This window comes from Panthera tigris, chromosome F3 (assembly GCF_018350195.1).
Source record: "Panthera tigris isolate Pti1 chromosome F3, P.tigris_Pti1_mat1.1, whole genome shotgun sequence".
In the NCBI taxonomy this organism is placed as follows: Eukaryota; Metazoa; Chordata; class Mammalia; order Carnivora; family Felidae; genus Panthera; species Panthera tigris.
The window spans coordinates 42763307-42782915 of NC_056678.1; the positions used below are offsets into that span (position 1 = coordinate 42763307).

Here is a 19609-nt window from a genome sequence, read left to right on the forward strand (position 1 = left end):
GTGCTCCGTTCCTGGTGTTTGAGAGCTGGGTTCTGATACTTGGCTGCTGGGCTCAAAATCACCTCTAGGCCTCGGTTTCTCCACCTAAGATGGAGGTAATAATACCATCTACCCCTGATTATTATGAAACCTAAATAAATTAATATGTGAAAGGTGCCTGGCACATAGTAAATGCTCAGTTAACGTTAGCTACGATCAGAGGGGGTCTTCAGCTGATACACACCAGCGTGTCAACCAGTTGTTTGTGGTCAGCATCTGCCACCTCATCTGATTGTCCCATCTAATTGGTCAGTGCCCATCACTAGTCCGTTATTTTGACTGTCCCCCTTACTATCTTATTATTAGCATTGTGAGCTCCAGATATCAGGGTCCTTCCCAGAATCACCTCATCCTACCGCTTTGCCAGTATGACTTCCGTTGAAGTGGTCCTGCTTCCGTTTCCAAAGGGTGCTGGTGATGCAGGCAGACTGGGGTGCAGGCGGCTGCACGGGGGGGCCGTTTGATGAGCATTTGGGGTGAAATCAGAGATTCCCTATCATGCTGCTCTCCTCCCCTTGCTTCCCTGCCCTTCTGAAAAGGAGCCAAAGCCAAGAAAAAACAGCCACCCATAAATAAAAGAGACCACGAAAATAACAAAAAGAAAGAAGAAATCTTGCTTTTGTGGCAGGCTTGGCTGCCGATGGGGTAGATAATGGGGGAGGAAACACGGCCTTTGCGGAGAAAAAGAACGGAACACTTTGTTCGCCTGCAGAATGAATGCTGCTTGAGCAAGAGCCGCTGAATCGGGGTTTCCGATGAGTGAGCTTGTCTTGGGGGAGATGGTGGTGATTAGGCTTACACAAGGCACAGGTGGCATCCCACCCAGAAGCCGTGGGACAGGGGAAGGGGAGGCGACGGGGGAAGCCGCAGACCTGAGCCGGTGCCTAACGGTGAGGCCAGGGTGCCCAGGTCCAGCCCAGGGGCCCCGCCCCCATGACCTCAGTGCCGCTGGTCACCTGGTTCCTCGACCGTCTGCCCAAGCTGGGGAGCTAGATGCTTGAATTGCTCGGGAAACCCCCAGACCTTCTCTCGCTGTCTTTCTCCGTTCTCTCTTGTGGCTCCTTGCAGGGGAGGTACATCCCAGGGAGGAGAGAATGAGGCCAAAGTGGATTTGCTGATTACTCGCATGCTGGCCTTCTGGGTTCCAGGCTCTCTTCCTGTCGACACTGCCTGGTGGCCTTCTTTCTTGGTGACTGGCATTTGCCGAATCCTCTCTCTTGCACCAGCTACCCGTCCCAGTCACCTGCCCCTGCAGTGAGTGGCTGAGGCAGGAAGAGGGAAGAGAATCAGGTGCTTTTTCCTGAGCCCTCGGGGATTCAGTCCCAGGATGCAGTGTGGAGGTGCCCACGTTGAGAGGGAGCCGTGGGCGTAGACATGTGTGGAGGCTGATGTTTGAAGTGACTTTAAGGAGGGCGACTGGAACCTGTGCTGGTTTGGGCTGAGCACTCTGGCTAGCGGAGGTTCCCTGGGGGCACATTCATTCATTCATTCATTCAACCTCAACAAGATGAAGTGCCCGTCTCCTTTGCGCCCAGCATTCTGCTGAGTATTTCTTGTACACTACTTATTATTTTTTTAAAAAGCTTTAATTTGGGGGCGCCTGGGTGGCTCAGTCAGTTAAGCCTCCAACTTCGGCTCAGGTCTTGATCTCACGGTTCGTGGGTTTGAGCCCCCGAGTCAGGCTCTGTGCTGATAGCTCAGAGCCTGGAGCTTGCTTTGGATTCTCTCTCTCCCTCTCTCTCTGTCCCTCTTCTGTGCTTCCTCTCTCTCTCTCTCAAAAATAAATAAACGTTAAAAAAAAAAAGTCCTCTATAAAAAAGCGTTAATTTTTAGGGGCACCCGGGTGGCTTAGTTGGTTGCTTAAGCGTCTGACTCTTGGTTTCGGCTCAGGTCATGATCTCTTGGTTTGTGGGTTTGAGCCCTGTGTGGGGCTCTTTGCTGACCATGCCGAGCCTGCCTGGGATTCTCTCCTTCTGTCTCTCTGCCCCTCCTCTCTCATGCATGCTCTCTCCCTCTCTTTCTCTCAAAATAAATAAGCTTTAAAAAATTAAAAAAAAAATTTTTTTAATGTTTATTTATTTATTTATTTAGAGAGAGAGACAGAGTGTGAGCAGAGGAGGGGCAGAGAGAAAGGAAGACACAGAATCTGAAGCAGGCTCCAGGCTCTGAGCTGTCAGCACAGAGCCCGACGTGGGGCTCAAACTCACGAACTGCGAGATCGTGACCTGAGCCGAAACCAAGAGTCGGACGCTTAACCGGCTGAGCCACCCAGGTGCCCAAGCTTTAAAAAAAAATTTTTTTTTTAAGATTTAATTTTTAAAGTAATCTCTACATCCAACGTGGGGCGCAAACTTAACGGCTGCGAGATCCAGGGTCGCGTGCTCTTCTGACTGAGCCAGTAGTGATGTTCACTACTCATTAATTCCCCAACAACCGTGAGAGTGGGGTCTCTTTGGCCCCCTTTACCGATGAAGAAACTGAGGTGTAAAGAGGGTAAGTGTCAGGCATTCGTTGCGTTCCCACGCGGAACAGTATGGAACTGGGTGACCCCCCCCCCGCCCCCCTCCCCCAGCCACTCATCGGCTCCCTCACCCCCCAACTTCAGATTCTGATGAGGATGCCCGTTGCGGGGGTTCAGCACGGCTGTGTGCAGGTGCCGGGCCTGTCCTGGAAGGCCTCGACGCCACCCACCGGCTGTTGGTCACTAGTCCCAGGAGAGTTGAATGCTTGGCCTACCCATGCCCCTAGGGAGGGCGGCGCGGGGTTTGAACCAACTGCGCGCTGGCCCACGTGGCTTAGACTTGACGCCAAAAGCAAGAGCCAAGGGCTACCCGGCCCACCCTGGCACCGCTGGGAGGAATTGCTGACCAAGCCGACGCTTCGCCCAGCCTGGTGGGTAACCGTGGATATTTCGGGCTGTTCCTACTCGCCCGTGTCCCCTCCTGGGGGTGGCAGGGGACTGCAGGGGTTAACAGAACAACACTTGATCTGCGTGGGCTCCGGAGGAAAGGAGGGAGCTCCTGAGTGCTGCAGAGCTTTTGTGTCATCAGCCGGGGAAGGGAAGGTGCAGTGCCGTGGCCAGATAAGCAGTGGCCCCGACTACGTGGGGTTTCCTTGGCAAATCCGGGTTCTTTCGGCCTGTCCTCACTCTGTGGCGCCTGGGTGCCTGACTCAGGCCAGGGGAGATTCCGGGGTAGCTGGGGACACTGCCGGAACATTCAGACCGCCCGAGCGGGATGCGGAGACAGGGCCAAAGGGAGGGAGGCCTGCTGGGAACAGATAGAGAAGGAAGAGGGTGATGCGCCCCATTGCCCTGTGGGTCTTCTGTGTGTGACCACGCGGGGGTGGGGAAGCCTTCCCCAAAGGGTGATGGGGGCGCTCAGGGTGCAAACTTGGGGGTTTTTTTGCTTGGTTGGTTTTTCTTGCTTTTTTGCAAACATCGCATTGGGTCCCCTGAATAATTCTATGAGATAGTTATTATTCGTTCCAGTTTAGAGATGGAGAAGCAGAAACTTCCTGTGGTCACACAGCTAGCAGTATGAGGAGGGGCCAGGCTTCAGACACAGGTCTGGTTGGCAACAAAGACCATTTTCTTTTCTTTCTTTGTTTTTGGTTTTTTGTTGTTTAATATTTATTTATTTTGAGAGAGAGAGAGAGAAAGAGAAAGAGCAAGCAGGGGAGGGGCAGAGAGAGAGAGAGAGAGAGAGAGAGAGAGAGAGAGAGAGAGAGAGAATCCTAAGCAGGCTGCCCTCTATCAGTGCAGAGCCTGATGTGGGGCTCGAACTCATGAACCATTAGATGAACTCATGAGCAACGACCTGAGCTGAAATCGAGAGTCGGATGCTTAACCGACTAAGCCACCCAGGCGCCCCAAAGATCATTTTCTTTTTTCTGTGCCAGGACACTTCCCAGCAGTGCTGGAGGGTCACCCCTGTATTCCTGCCTCCTGGAGAGGTGGGGACAGGGGAGCCTGGGGACCTGCCAGGCATGCTGGGGAGGGAAGCCAAGGAGGGAGGGGGGAGAGACACTCCTTGCTTTAGGTCTCTTCCTCCTCCCGCTGAACATACGTTCTGTGCCAGGTTCTCTGAGTATATGCTGCCTTCTAATCACAAAGTAGGTATTGGGATCTCCACTTTCACATGAAGAAACTCAGGTTTTGAGAGGTCGAGTCTTTTCTCCAGGTTCTCAAAGCAGCCTTGATTTCTTTTGACTAATTCTTCCTTGGCCGTGACTCAAGTCAAAAACAACTAGAATCCTCTGAGCGTTGAAGACAGTGGCCAGTCTGTCTGTGCTGGACCGGATCCTGTTATCTGGGGTAGAGGGAGAGCGACGGCGTGTTGGCCGATAGGGAACGATGTCGCTTTGGGCATCACTGAGGCCTGCGTTCAGACACCCGCGCTGCCGGGCCTTGGGGAGGACAGGGAAATGCGCGGTGAGCTCCTCACTCAGTGCCTGCAGCTGGAGTGAGTGCTGTGCCCTTGAATGCTCTTTAGCCTCTCCTTCCCTTGGTTAATGTTCGGGGCTATCCCCAAAGGGAGGCCTTTGCCAAGCCAGTCGGCCCCGGCTGCACCATTTCTGCGGTGTGCCAGCCCTGGGCTGGGCATGGCTGGTGCAGAAGACCAGACACATTCCCCTGTCTGGGACATAGGCCTAGACCTGGTCACCGGGAGACAAGAGCAGGACTGCAGGGGCCCCCTAGCACTTTCGGTGGGCTGGAGACAGATCCAGTCACAAAGGCAGGAGGGCCCCCAGAGAAGGGACTCCAGGAAACACTGTTTACTTCTCAGTTTTACCCAGGCATGCATCCCACTGGAACCTCACCAGAACTTCCAAGCTGCCCCCCTGCCCCCTCCCGTCTTTTCCTGGACTCTCATCCCGGGCTGGAAAAAGACTCAGATGCCTCAGAGACCTGGGACAACCAGATGGAGCCATGGATGGGACCATCACCGCTATGGTCTCTCCCTGGCTCCTTCAGTCCTCTGTGCCCCGGGTTCAACTCAAACTGGCAGTCATGAAACTCAGGCTGGATCTGGGCTTCTGGGGGAGCCTGCCGGCTCTCATCGGCTGGAGGATAGGAGCTCGGGAACTCAGAAGTTTCCATCGGTTGGTATCGGCTGCTCTGTCAGGTGAATACCGCTTTGGCCTGCCCAGAACAGCCCAGGGACTGGGGGTATTGTCTGTGACCCTCTCCTGAGCTGTGCTAGACCAGAGAGCGGCGCACGCCCTGGACCCGGTACCCCTGGGGCCCGCAGAGGCTGGAGAGGGCGAGGGGGCCCTCTCAGGAAAGCTTTTCCCCACCCTTGTAGCCAGCCCAGCTCCCAGCTCTGAGTAAACATCAGAGATAGGATCGGGCGTAGCCAGGAAGGGTGGCAGGGTGCGGCCTGGGAGAAGAATGGCAGGATGTGGCACCGGGGCACCGTTCTGGGCACCCACGCCTCGGGCTATTGTTTAGGGCTGCCTGAGGCTCTCAGCTCTCTGGGGCTTTGAGAGGAAGTGACATTCCCCTGGGACTCAGGCCCTGCCCCACCCCTGCCGAGTGGATCTCTCCCTGGCGGCGCCCCTTGGAGTGGGCTCAGTGAGCTTGGAGTGGGGGGCCTGCAGGCTTGGCGTGTGCCCGGTGGGGAAGTGTAGTCATGGCCCTCCTTGGGGGGTCTGCCTGTCTGCTCAGGCCGTCTTCCTGTACCCCTGGGTCTGAGTCACCCGTCATGCTCCGATGACTGGATCTCTATCTTTATCTGCATCTAGATATTTTTTGCGGGGAGGGGGCTGTCGTTGTAGAGGGAGGAAGGGCTGAGGGTGCAGACTCCTTTGATTCCAATCCAGCTGGGCCGGTCGTTGGCTGATCCGGGAGAGGAAGCGGCTGGTGATTTGTTTTGGGTAGAAAGGGGCTCGTGCGCGTGCGCCCGTGGGTGGGGGTCGGAGGGCCCAGGAGAGGGTTGGTTGTGGGGAGGAGAAAAGAGAGAGGACCGGCACCTGCAGTCAGCTTTGTCCTATAAGAGCCTTGTTCTGAGCGGCTGGCCCTCTGGAGTGCAGGCGTCTCTCTGTGCCTCGTGCCGGGCGCTGGGCTCCGGCCTGGGGCCTCTCTGCCGCCGGCTCACAGACTCAAGGCTCTGGCCCATCAGGGGTGAGGATGGCCTGAGCCCTCTCCCCCAGAGGCCTTGACCTCTTACAGATACTCAGGTGAGAGAAGGCCCAGGAGGAAGGCTGCAGGGGGCCTGGGGAGTGGATGCCCTAGAAGGGAAGGGTGGGGAGAGCAGGGGTGCTGATCTGTATCCCAGCTGGTTCCGTGTCCCTACACTCTGCCTCTAGCCCAGAAGCGGTACTGCCGAAACAAGCCACGTGAGCTGGACCTCGGTTTCTCCATGTATAAAATACGAGTAAGGCTGGGCAAGAGGGGGTGGAGACCGGGTTCACAGGAGCACTTCCTGGGTGGGAGGCCGCCGGGAGTGTACGTACTGTGGACTTGTGACCTCTGACCGGGACCTGGGGGAGCCCAGCAACTCACAGCTCGCGGGAGCCGAGGGTCCTTTGGCTTTTAGACCTCTGGGGAGAGGGGCAGGTGTAGCTGCTGACCTTCAAGCCTCCTGAGAAACCACGTGTGTAATGGAAACATGGCGCGTGCTTTTTGAAGAAGGGGTAAACAAATCGAAGGGGTTTTAAGTCTGGAAAAGAAGAGATTTAAGACTCCCAATAGGGTCTTTATTTATTTGTTTTTTATTTCCGAGAGTGCGAGCGAGGGAGAGAGAGGGAGAGAATCTCAAGCAGGTTCGACACTCGGCGAGGAATCCGATGCAGGGCCCAATCCCACAACTCTGGGATCATGACCTGAGCCAAAATCAAGAGTCGGACGCTCAATCGACTGACCCACCCAGGCGTCCCCCAATAGGGTCTTTAAATCCAAAAGGGGTGGAGTTTCTTACCTGTCCCAAGGTAAGAGCAAAGGGAAGGGGTTTCCTTTGGTGCCGGGGGGATTTAGTTCGCTAGCCTGTAGGAGCTTAGATGTGAGGGGGAGGCAGCTGAGGCTAGCTGGAGGCTGGGTGATGTGTAGGCAGCTTCTACCCGATGATGATAACGTAGATGGTCTGACTGATGATGGCTCAGCTTAGGAGTTTTCAACTTTATGAGGGTCAGAAAGCCATACGCATTCAGTAGAAACGATACTTTGAATGTTGATCTTTTCCCAGGCTGGCGATTATACGCTATGAGGCAGAGTCGTGATGCTGGCCAGTGGCAGCTCCCAGGTAGCCACCAGATACACTTCCAACGATTCTGTGCCTGTTTTTTCCCTTTTGGTGCCGTATTCAGTAAATTACATGAGCTCGTCAACGCTATTCTACAGTAGGCTTTGTGTAGATGATTTTGCCCAACTGTAGGCGAAAGCAGGTGTTCACGTTTAAGGCGGGCTAGGCTAAGCCCAAGATGTTCGGTAGGTTAGGTGGGGTAAATGCATTTTCGACCTAACGATCTTTTCAACTTCCGATGGGTTTGTTGGGACATAACCCCGTCACAAGTGGAGGAAGATTTGTCGTAGCTGTCGCTTATTATGTGTCTAGTTGCCTTGTGCTGTTTTGCTGAGCTGTATACTCCGCTCCTTGTATGAATATTCGTTGAGCACCTACTATGCTCCAGGCATTGTGCTAGACTCTGGGGCTACAGTGGTGAGCAAAACCAGGTATGTTTCCACAGTGTCCTGGGGTGGGTGGGGTGCGTTCCCAGGCTACTGGGCAGTCTGAAATAAGCACGTAAAGGTATCATTACCAACTGTGATAAGTGTCCTGAAGGCCAAGTTTAGGGTGTCATAAGAATGTAAAACAGGCACATATTATAGAGTCGGGGGTGTTAATGGAAGGCTCATCCCTTCATGCCGGGTTTTCTTCTCATTTTACTGAGGAGGAAATGAATTCAGAGAGGTTAAGTCACTTGCTCAAGATTGCACGGCAATTAATTGGGGAGAGTTGGATTTCAGATTGTACCCAGGTCCGTCTGACCCCAGGTAACTTTTCTCTTAACCACCTGAGTCTAGCCCATCCTGGGCTATAGGACAACTTAATGGATACTCACCCCCTTATTTAATCTTCTCGGGCACTTGTGAGCTGGGGATTATTATACCCATTATATGGATGAGGAGACAAGCTCCGAGTTAATGAACTTGCCTAAGGTCACACAAGTCAGCTGGAGGCACAGCAGGAATTTGAACTCACGTTGGAGAACCCAAAGGCCTGAGTTTTCCAAACTCTGTACCATTGACCACCTGCTAACCCCCAGGTACCTTTGTTCTACAACAGAGCCTGCAGAGGTGGGGGCACCTGTGCAGGGACCCTCAGCTGCAAAGTGGCAGAGCAGGGACTGACTGCACGTGGACTCCGTACCCTCCACCTGGTTCTCCTTTCGCTCTTTAGTTTATCACCTGCAACGTTTGCTCTGCACTCAGGGAAAAGAGAGCGGGATGGTTTGGGGCTCAGAGCCTGGCACTGACCCTCTGCAGGGGGAGTCTCGTCTCTGTGGGCAGGGAAAGGGGCTGCTCTTTGAACAGGCCTGTGCTCTGGGAACTTGGGAGGGAGGGAAGGAAGGAAGGAGCCTCCCCAGGACCCTCTCCCCCAGAATGTGAGACCCTGGGAGGAGCCCATCAGGTCTGGGCTGTTGCTTCTCCGTCAACAAACGTTGGTCCAGAGGGACCAACCGAGAGCCAGTGCCCGACGTTGAGGCAGGCGCCTGTGGAAATGGAAGGGCCCTTGTCTGGGCAGCAGGGTCTGGCAGGGCTGTCTGGTGGGCACCACGCCCTGGTGAGCGGCTTGGCTGGTCACCAGGAGTCCTTTTCTTTGCGCCTACCGCGGCTTCGCCAGAGGCCAGGATGAGCCATCCGGAGCCCCAGGAGGAGGCAAGCTCCCCAATATAAAGATCCTCCACAGCCCCCGCTGGAGGTACTCCTCGGGGTTAAGTGTGGGTAAAAAGGCCATCAGCGCTCACAGGGAGATGTCCTCGTGCAGCACTGTCCGCCAGAAACATGGTGTGAGCCTCCTGCCTGACTTGACATGCTCCAGCATCCACGTTAAGAAGTGTAAAAAGAAGCCAGTGAAAACAGTACTTTTAACTCCGTGCATCCAAAACATTGCAGTGTCAACATATAATCAATAACCGTTTATTAATGAGCTGGGTTGCATTCGCTTTCCACGCTAACCCTTCGAAAGCGGGGTGTCGTTGACACTCAGCCCGTGCGCATGGGATCTGGCCGCGTTACAAGCTCGGTGGCCGCATGTGGTGAGTGGCTCTGGGAGTGGGCAGGGCAGCCCGAGAGTTAATTAGGACTGTTAATCACCTCCTCTGGCTTCACCTTCCGCCCGAGGTGGGGCGGGGGAGGAATGCACGGGGCAGCCTCTTGCGGTGGGGGGGGGGCCTTCCGGCCGCCCGTCTAACCTGCGCCCTGCTGTGCCGCTGGGGTCTCTGGGCTGCAGTGGGAGAAAGGCTTCGAGGTAGGAGCTGGAAGGCCAGGAAGTTGGGACCGAATGGAGGCGAAAACCTCTTAGGACCCGAGTGGGGAGCGCGGAGGCCACCCGGTGGCCCGCCCACGCCCGGCGGAGCGGTGGGTGTGGGACGAGGTGGCGCGGAGCGGCCGGGGATCACAAGCCCACAGGCCCGCATTGTTCGCCTGTCACACTTCCTTTGGCTTTATTGCCTTTGTCCAACACCCTATTGTCTGGTTTCCTTTTGTCCCCCTTTCAGCGCGGCTGCCTTTTATTTTCCAGCCAGCCTGGTTGTTTTCATTTCTTTTGTCTGAAGTTCCTGAGAGGAAGGTTTTATTTTCAGCGGTTTGATTAATTCACAGCTTGAGCCCGGGGTTTGTTTGTTATGTAATTGCTGCCCTCAGCTTCGGGATAATACCCCCTCCCCGCCCGCCCCGCCCCCACGCCCACCCCCCCCCTGCTCGGGGCCTGGCTCGCCGCCCCTCCCTGTGCCCGGATGGGCCGAGCCGCCTGCTTCCTGGACGCTGTCCAGGCCCCTGCGTGGTGAGAGGGGACCTTGGGGCCGGGCCCTGAAAGCCCTCAGGCGAGCTCGGCTGGGGTCGTGTCTTTTCCCCCCGGGGTCAGCGTTCTTCGGGTGGGGTCCGCCCCTCCGTCCTCACCCTGCAGGGCCCGGTCCTGGGTCCCGTGCCAGTCCCCAGGGTACCCAGTGGCAGGAGAGTCTGCTCTGGTCTGGATGGCGTCAAATCAAATACATCTTCACCTGTCATGTGCGTTCAGCTGTTTCATGTAAAATCCTGTCCCTGGGCTCTTGGGTCACTCCTTACAAGAAACGTTTTGTTGTATGGAGTTGATGGGATATACAATATTATATATTACACCTGCAACTCAGTTTTAGAAGTTTTACTGGATCTGATTTTGGTCTTCCACGCCCCCTCCTAAAAATTTTGCACAGGTGTTAGGTTAAAATTTGTATTTAACGATGCTTCTCAAACTAGTGGGTAGCAGCGTCACCTGTAGGGTTTGTTAAAAACAGACTCCTGCTCCACCCACAGAGTTTCTGATTTGTGGGTGACCCACGACTAGCTTCCAAACAAGCCCCCAGGCCATGCGTAGCCTGTGGCCCCCTTGTAGGGACTGCATTTCAACTAGGTGGTTTCACAGAGGGGTGCTCCCTAGAGATAAGTAAATTTTAACAATTCGTAGTCCTCATGAATGCCCATTTCGCAGATGAGGAAACAGGTGTGGAGAGGTTCAGTCGTTTATCCAAGGTCACTTAGCCGCCAGTTGAGTAGCCTGTGGGTACCTGGAGCCTCCTGCTGGGTGTCCCCACTGGTCTTGTCACAGTGACTCTAGGGAGCAAGTGAACTGTAGACATCTGCTCCTTTGGCTCTGAGGGTGGAATGACCACCAGCAGTCGCTCCCCAGGATCCTTTGATCCCCCAGGTGTCCAGGCAGTGGTGACAGCAGGGGAGGCGGTGATGGGAGCATAGTCTGCTTACACCAAGAATTGCCAATGCACAGGCGGCGATGAGAGCAGCTCTACATGAGGGACTCCAGGTAGATCTAGGAAAATATTTTTCTTCAAGCTCTGCATCTCTCAGCCTGTTATTTTCCCACTTTTGGTGGATACATGGATATGAAAAGCAGTTTGCTCTCGTCTTGCCTCTACGATGCGGGGGAAAAAGAGAATGTGTGTATATGTAGGGTAGTTGATGCTTGGTTCCCCTTTCAGGGGGTAGTAGGGAGTGGTAGGGACTAAGGAAAATTGGCTTGTCCTTGGGGAGCACTTGTGATTCTGCTACTTAATCCTAGCCAATGATTGTCCCGGACAAATTTCTTTTTTTTTTTTTTTTTTTTTTTTTTAATTTTTTAAAACGTTTATTTATTTATTTTTTTAATTTTTTAATATATGAAATTTACTGTCAAATTGGTTTCCATACCACACCCAGTGCTCATCCCAAAAGGTGCCCTCCTCAATACCCATCACCCACCCTGCCCTCCCTCCCACCCCCCATCAACCCTCAGTTTGTTCTCAGTTTTTAACAGTCTCTTATGCTTTGGCTCTCTCCCACTCTAACCTCTTTTTTTTTTTTTCTTTCCTTCCTTCCCCTCCCCCATGGGTTTCTGTTATGTTTCTCAGGATCCACATAAGAGTGAAACCATATGGTATCTGTCTTTCTCTGTATGGCTTATTTCACTTAGCATCACACTCTCCAGTTCCATCCATGTTGCTACAAAAGGCCATATTTCATTTTTTCTCATTGCCACGTAGTACTCCATTGTGTATATAAACCACAATTTCTTTATCCATTCATCAGTTGATGGACATTTAGGCTCTTTCCATAATTTGGCTATTGTTGAGAGTGCCGCTATAAACATTGGGGTACAGGTGCCCCTATGCATCAGTACTCCTGTATCCCTTGGATAAATTCCTAGCAGTGCTATTGCTGGGTCATAGGGTAGGTCTATTTTTAATTTTCTGAGGAACCTCCACACTGCTTTCCAGAGCGGCTGCACCAATTTGCATTCCCACCAACAGTGCAAGAGGGTTCCTGTTTCTCCACATCCTCTCCAGCATCTATAGTCTCCTGATTTCTTCATTTTGGCCACTCTGACTGGCGTGAGGTGGTATCTGAGTGTGGTTTTGATTTGTATTTCCCTGATAAGGAGCGACGTTGAACATCTTTTCATGTGCCTGTTGGCCATCCGGATGTCTTCTTTAGAGAAGTGTCTATTCATGTTTTCTGCCCATTTCTTCACTGGGTTATTTGTTTTTCGGGTGTGGAGTTTGATGAGCTCTTTATAGATTTTGGATACTAGCCCTTTGTGTCCCGGACAAATTTCAAGAGAAGTTCAAATCCGGATTTCAGATTTCATGTGATGTCTCACGATTTTTAAGTTTTGGTACCTAATTACACACACACACATACACACACACACACACACACACACACACACACACACACACACACACACACAGTTTTGGCTTAATGGGCTCAGAAACCGCGAGTTGACCATCTCTGCCCTCTCTCGGTGGACCGTTCCACCAACTAGCCCCAACACTGCACCAGGCAGGGACTGCTGAAAGTTGGGCCCAGTTGGCCGTAGACCTTCCTGTTGAAGAAAAAGTGCGGGGCAGAAGCATCTTTTCTAGTTTTTCACTGTGGGTTCCAAAGGGAAGTTTGCGTTTTGCGATGATGGAGTCGCTGTATCCACCACCACCCGTTTCATGCTGTTCTTCCCCCCCCCCCCCCCCAGGATGTCCATGAGGAGCCCTGGCTCTGCCCAGCTGGCCCTGGATGGCGTTGGCACCATGGTGAACTGCACCGTCAAGTCAGAAGGGAAGAGGGAGCTCTGCCACGAGGCCCTCCAGGCCTCAGCCGCCGCCGCCGAACCGCAGCTGGGAGACCCAGCCCGGGCTCCCCAGGATGGTGCTGACTCCCAAGCTCCAGCCCAGGTGCCCAGCACTTTCCCCGGGGCTCCTGGGCCAGTGTGCCCACTTTGCCTCCGTAGCCCACACACCTCTCCTCGAGGCTGGGCGGGCACCCCCTCCCCTCTCCGGGCAGACAGGAAGCAGAAACCTCTATCTCTGGGGCGGGGGGTGGGGGAGGCTTAGGTGGGTGGGGAGGGACTGCCAAGTTCAGTCACGCCACCTGTCTGAGCGGTACATGGGTTCAAATCTTGTGCGTGCTCACCTGATCCTAACTACTCCCCCACGTGTGACCAATGCTTATCTCTGAGGACTAGTGGGGGAGACGGGTAATCCAGCATATGATTTGAGAAAATCAGCCTTATTACCCAAGCCTGAGAGAAGTCGCTCAATTCCTCATCCTCAAAATGGAGGCGTTGTGGGCTACACGGGCAATAAGGATTCTCGGAGTTCTTAAAAATCCCGATTCCATGCAAGAGATGTAAAAAGGGGGAATATGTAATTAAAAAAACCGAATGAATGAAAATGAGAATTTTAGGGCTCTGGGGAGGGAACCAGCCTGGAGGGGCTTGGGGAGGGGGGAGGGGTAGTGATAGAGGAAGACTTCCGGGAGGAGTAGGGCCTTGAGTTAGGCCTTAAGGAATGGAGAGGACTCAGGTAAGGAGAGGGGGTGGTGCCCTAAGGAGGGGTGAGGCCGGGGTCCCAGAAGTAACGCACCCAGCTGCAGATGTGGGCGAATGCAAGAGAGTAGTGATTAATAGCTAGCTTGGCCCTTGACCCCAGCAACAATCCTGATAGGGGAGGTATTAATAATCGCCATTTTCAGAAGAGGGAAGTGAGTCAGGTTCAGAGAAGTTGAGTCTCGTGTGGGATCAAGCGCCTCGTGAGTCACTGAGCCTGGACCGAGATCCGGGTATCTTGTCTTCAAACCTTTTGTTCTTTCGCTAAATGCAGCAAAGACCGAGCAAAGGTAGGGAAGGCGGGGAGGGAGGGCCCTACCTGGGGAGGTGGGGGAGAACGGGTACACATGGATTTCTCAGGGTGCACATCACCTCCCTGGGGGCTCAGATGCCCCTGCAGTCTGCCCTCTTCTCGTGAGGGTGGCGGTGACGTTCCTTGTGTTCCGCAGGACTGCAGCTCCCCGGAGAGCATTGGGTGTCTGGAACCCAAGAGACCGGGAGGTTCTGAGGCTGCTTCTGGAAGCCAGGAGAAGCTGGACTTCAACCAAAATTTAAAAGAAGGTAAGAGGCCTGCCCTGGCTGGAGGCGGGCCTGGGGCGGGAGGTGTTAGGAGTACTACTCCTCACCCCCTGGTGTCTTCTAGTCGTGCCAGCCATCGAGAAGCTGCTGTCCAGTGACTGGAAGGAGAGGTTTCTGGGAAGGAGCTCTGTGGAAACCAAAGATGTGAAAGGTGAAGGCCCGGGTGGGCAGGCGGGGCAGGAGGTCCGACCCCCTTTCCCTTCTCCCAGCCTGGCCGTGCGGTCTGGGCCTGTAGGGTGGTTTTGGAAGCTCTTGGTCCCCTCATACCTGCCCTGTGCCCCTCGGGCTCCTGCCCGGCCCCGGGGTCCAGCACCTTCCCTCACCTGGGGACTGAGCGTTTGGTCTGGCTCATTCCCGTGCAAGAGAGACCTGGTGGGAATCCCATTCTGTGAGTATGGATCTGGGCTCATACCGGGGACCCTTGTGACCTCAGGCATGTCCCTGCCAATTCCCAGGTCTAACTATACGGAATGAGCTGGATGTTCCCTTTTACTGCCGAAAATTGATTCTAGGCCACCGGGACTTCGCTGTATGAATTCAAGGGCGCCTGTTTGGCTTGTGAGCGTGGCTGTTTTTCCGGTGTGGTCGCTCTCCCCCGACAGGGGAGAGCCTTTCGGACCAAATCAGTGTCCAGGCTCCACCCCACCTGCTGAGTGAGAACCCCAGGGGCTGCAGGCCTGGGCATGTGTATTTTTCAAAGGCTCCCTGAGTGATTCCGAGGCGAATGGTCTGCAGCCCGGCACAGCTGTGCCCGACACGAGCTGAGGTGGAGGGCAGGGGAGCACTGGCACTCGCGGTGGACGGCCACCTGCCAGATTCTGGACTCCGCTTTACGTTCATTATCTTCTTAACCCTGATAGCACCCCTGGGAAGTGGCCATTCTTGTGCTCATTTATAGATTGAAAAAACAACACCAGCAACAACGAAGTGCAGAGAAGTTGGTTATTTGTCCAACAACTCCCAGACAGGATAGATTGAAATAAGAATTTGGGGGCGCCTGGGTGGCTCGGTCGGTTGAGCGTCCGACTTCGGCTCAGGTCATGATCTCACGGTTCGTGGGTTCAAGCTCCGCGTCAGGCTCTGTGCTGACAGCACGGAGCCTGGAGCCTGCTTTGGATTCTGTGTCTCCTCTCTCTCTGCCCCTAACCCACTCGCATTCTGTCTCTGTCTCTCTCGAAAATAAACATTAAAAAAAAAAAAGAATTTGAACCCAGATCTGTCTTGCTCCAAGGCCTGAGCATGTCCCACTGGGCCCCTCCTGTGGGCTAGTTCTCCATGCCGACGCTGTGCCCTTGGGCACTTGAGGACATCCAAGAAGTGATCCGGGACAGAGATCCCCCCTACCAGCCCCCCCACCTCACCCTGCCGCCCCCACCAGCGTTTCCAGGGGCTGGAAGCAGCGGTGGATGGTGGGGAACTTCTAGGGTAGCTGCTTGTCAGACAGCAAGCCAGCCGCCCCTCTGGGGCAAGGATCAGTCTCCATCCTCTGTCGCTCAGTCCCTAACAGGGGCCTGGGAAATAGCAATTGCCCAATAAGTGTCAGATGGGTGCATAGGTGGACAGATGGACAGACGGACATTCTCACTGGTGGCCGTTTCACTGTGGCGCAGGGACCCAGGAGAGCCTGGCAGAGAAAGAGCTCCAGCTCCTGGTCATGATCCACCAGCTGTCTACCCTGAGGGACCAGCTCCTGACGGCCCATTCAGAGCAGAAGAACATGGCTGCCATGCTGTTCGAGAAGCAGCAGCAGCAGATGGAGCTGGCCCGGCAGCAGCAGGAGCAGGTGCGGCCGGCTTAGTGTCTTTCTTGCTAGGGGAGGGGGTCTGTCAAGGCCTAGAGGGGAACATGCTAGGGGCAGGTCGCAGAGGGGCCGGCGGCCAGGGCCGTAGTAGTCCCGCTTCCGGCGGTTCATAAGCCTCGGTGGGGGCCAGGGAGTGGAAGGGGCCCGTGGGGCCCCGAGTCTGAGCGGCTGGCTACTTCCTGCCCAACCTCCACCCTTGGGCTCCGGGGGAAGAGAACCTGCTCCGAAGGTAGACTGTCCTGCTGCCTGCCCCGCCCAGTGTGCGGTTTGTCCTGGTGTGGACGTCATGGAAGGCCGGGTGTGGCTGGCTCCGGGACAGGGCTGATGTCCCTAATGTCCATGCCCGCTGCTCTTTCCTGCCACCAGATCGCCAAGCAGCAGCAGCAGCTGATTCAGCAACAACATAAGATCAACCTCCTCCAGCAACAGATCCAGGTAAAAAGGGAGGGAGGGTCAGAGGCTGAGGGGGTGACAACAGCCTGGAGATGACTGCCAGGGACAGGGAGTGACGGCGGGGGGAAGTGGGGGGGATTAAGCAGAATTAGACATGGCCCTAAGGAGGGGGCTCGTTTCTGCTCGAGCCTGGAACCCCAGTTGTCTTCTCCTGCTTTAAGGGAGGGGCCAGAGTATCTTCTTCCCTATCTGGGGTGGAGGGCAGGTGGAAGGAGGTGATGTGGGGTCAAATGGAACCTTTTGAAGACTTGCCCTGCACCGGTCGCTGTACCTCTCGCGTCTGGGTTCATCCTCTGTGTTCTGGGCTGAGCTGTTTGGGCCCCCAGGGACTCACACAGGGTTTCTTTGCCCTCAGCAGGTCAACATGCCTTACGTCATGATCCCGGCCTTCCCCCCAAGTCACCAACCTCTACCTGTCACCCCCGATTCCCAGCTGGCCTTGCCCATACAGCCCATCCCCTGCAAACCAGGTGAGTGAAGGCGGGGGTTGAGCCATTAGCTGAGACTGTCTTGAGGTCAGGGAAGGAGCTCAGGACCACTCTCGTGCGTTACTTTGCAATGTGGCCTTTCTGGGCCAGTGGAAGCTGAATCCCTTCTTCCTGAACCTCGCTGGGCGAATCGAAAAAGAAATTGCACTTGAAAATGATGAAGCGCTTTCCAGATATAAGCGGATGTAGCCCATCTAGCGTCCCCAGCTCTGGTGCGTTTCCTGGACCGGGGTATTAATCCCTTGAACACTATTTCCCGCCACTGAAATCCAGCGAACACAGACCGGGCACCAGCCACACGTCCGATGCCCTGTCGTTGACAGGTGGCTATGGGGGTGATAAGAATGGAGTTGGAGCTCAAGGAGTTTTTACAGTCTGGGGAGGGAGAAAGGATATCGGTAAGCAGGGAGTCTGGGAAGGCTTTCTGTAGAGGAGGTGCCCGATTGGGTCCCTGGAGGTGGACTGGGGGGGAGTGAAGCCGGGACCTGAGGCCTGGAGCCTGAGGTCGGCAGCTGCAGCTGCTGGGGGGTTGGAGTGGAGGGGAGCGTGTGACAGGGGGATGGGACAGGCTGGCAGGAGCAGTTGGGGCCGAGCCTGGCGTTTGGAATTTATTTTGTAGAATGCAGACGTGCTTGAGCGCTTGGGCTGAGGTGTGTTGTCACGCTGACTGAGGGTGACAAGGAGTTGGAGCCTGGGCCGGTAGGGGGCCGCTGAGGTGGTGGGACAGAGGCAGAGATGGAATCAGTTGACCACGATCACGGGCGCCTTGTTGAAAGGTCAATGGACAGGGCGGGGAGGTTGCCCGCAGTTGCCCCAGGAGTGGGGACAGCTTTGAGGCCGAGCCCATCCGGTCTACCCTCCCTGTTCCGTGTGCGAGAGGAGGCAGGTGAATTCCCGTCATGGGCCACAGGTCATGGGTCAGCACCACTGGCTGTGCTCCCACCTTGCTCTCCACTAGACACTCTAGGGTGGGGGTGGGGGAGGGGGAACACAAAGGACTGAAAAAGTCAGGCCCCAACTTCAAGGAAGTTGCCACTTGGGGAGGGGGGAGCACGCCAGCAGCACAAATTCAAGGGGAACAGAGCCGCAGGAGTGAGGAGGGCAGGGCCTGGGGGTTGTGACGTGCGGCGGTGCCTCCGACTCCCTGCTTTCCGGACAAGGAAGGCAGGAAATGCGCCGTGGACGACTTGAACTGGCCAGCCTGCCACCTGCCTTGCTGGCTTCAGAGTCCCCGTTAAGCAGAGGGCCACAGACTTCCAGATGCCCCTTCCCCAAGCCGAGTGAATAACACCTCTCCCTCGCTCACAAGCCCTGGATGGTGCCATATTGCCTACGGCACGGAGCCTGCAACTGCCAGGCTCGGCCATCACCGGCCCGTCTCCTTCCCCATTTCTTGGCTCTCACACACCCACTTCTCCCCCTCCGCCTGCCTGTCTGCCTGCAGCCACCAGCCCCCCTCTTGCTGGCCCCCTGCCCCCCCCCCCCCCCAAGAAGCCTGCTCCAGCCATCCCAGCCAGAACAATGTTCTCTGGCGTGCTACCCCTGCAGCCCCTGATGCCACCGGCCATGTGGTTAGCGATCAGTGTATACGGCTTCTCTCTCCACCTGAACTGTCCGCCCCTTGGTGCCGGGCTGGGTTGAGGACGAGCCTGGTAGGCTAGGTAGAACGGAGAGGGTGCCGTGTCAGGGGGAAAGGATGGGCTGGGTTCGAATGTCAGGGCTCCCACTTCTGATCCGTGTGGGCAACCCACATAACGTCTCCTGGTCTCCGTGTCTTTTATCCGTAAAATGGGGTGATGTCCTGAGCGCCGGTTCTACGCCACACACTAGGGATTATTGTGAGCTCGTGCCCGAGCGGGATCACCCCCGGGAAGCTGCCTTTGTACCCTGCACGTAGTAGGTACGAAACACAAGCGTCCGTAGAACGAGCCGGTGTGTACCTGCCCTCGGGTCACCGTTGGGTTGGGAAGGGCGAGAAAAGGGTGGAGATGCCGATCAGTGTGCAGGGCAGGGGGGGGATGAGGGCATCGGAGGCCTCCAGCAGCACTCGGGGGCTGGGGAAGGCCTGGGCTGGAAGCAAGCTGGGCCAGCTTCAGGCCTCTGCCCGCCTGCTGCTGCTGGGACCTCGTCAAGCAGGGCGTCTGCTGTTCTGTGCTCATCCAGGACTTTTCTCCTTGCCGCCTTTTCCGTAGCGGAGTACCCCCTGCAGTTGCTACACAGCCCCCCCGCCCCGGTGGTGAAGAGGCCCGGGGCCGTGGCTGCCCACCACCCCCTGCAGGTACCGCCCCGCACCCCGGCCCTCGGCTGCCTCCCTTGCCTGTGACGGGGGTGCGGGGGGCGGGGTCCCGTGCTCCCCTTCACCTGTTCCCGCTGTCTCTTCCTTTCCTGCCGCGCCCTTGTCTGTTCCGGGTAGGTTTGTCTTTCTGTCTGTGGCCACGTGTCCCCTCTTGCGCCTCCGTGGGGGGGTGTCTCAGCCTCTGGTCTCTGGGTCTCCCGCAGGAGCCCTCCCAGCCCCTGAACCTCACAGCCAAGCCCAAGGCCCCCGAGCTGCCCAATGCTTCCAGCTCCCCCAACCTGAAGATGAACTGTGGACCCCGCCCCCCCAGCCATGGGGCCCCCACACGGGACCTACAGTCCAGCCCGCCCAGTCTGCCATTGGGTAAGCTTTCTGCCGGGAG

General features: G+C 55.8%; 1 protein-coding gene across 10 annotated transcripts in view; it reads left to right on the forward strand.

Moving 5' to 3' along the window:
* SOX13 (SRY-box transcription factor 13) overlaps window positions 1-19609 on the forward strand; it is a 47601-nt gene that overhangs the window by 22822 nt on the left and 5170 nt on the right. For 2 of the 10 annotated variants that reach the window (XM_042975609.1, XM_042975612.1), the window contains exons 2-9: window positions 12759-12957; window positions 14060-14171; window positions 14254-14340; window positions 15800-15972; window positions 16357-16425; window positions 16799-16913; window positions 19124-19209; window positions 19431-19590. In XM_042975609.1, the coding sequence (XP_042831543.1) occupies window positions 12760-12957; window positions 14060-14171; window positions 14254-14340; window positions 15800-15972; window positions 16357-16425; window positions 16799-16913; window positions 19124-19209; window positions 19431-19590 (1000 nt within the window). In that variant the 5' untranslated portion in view covers window position 12759. Of the gene's footprint in view, window positions 1-5082; window positions 5166-5997; window positions 6220-9492; window positions 9510-10144; window positions 10268-10823; window positions 11058-12758; window positions 12958-13884; window positions 13901-14059; window positions 14172-14253; window positions 14341-15799; window positions 15973-16356; window positions 16426-16798; window positions 16914-19123; window positions 19210-19430; window positions 19591-19609 lie in introns of those variants that run through there. The other 8 variants (XM_042975606.1, XM_042975605.1, XM_042975610.1 and 5 more) reach the window with 8 other exon arrangements.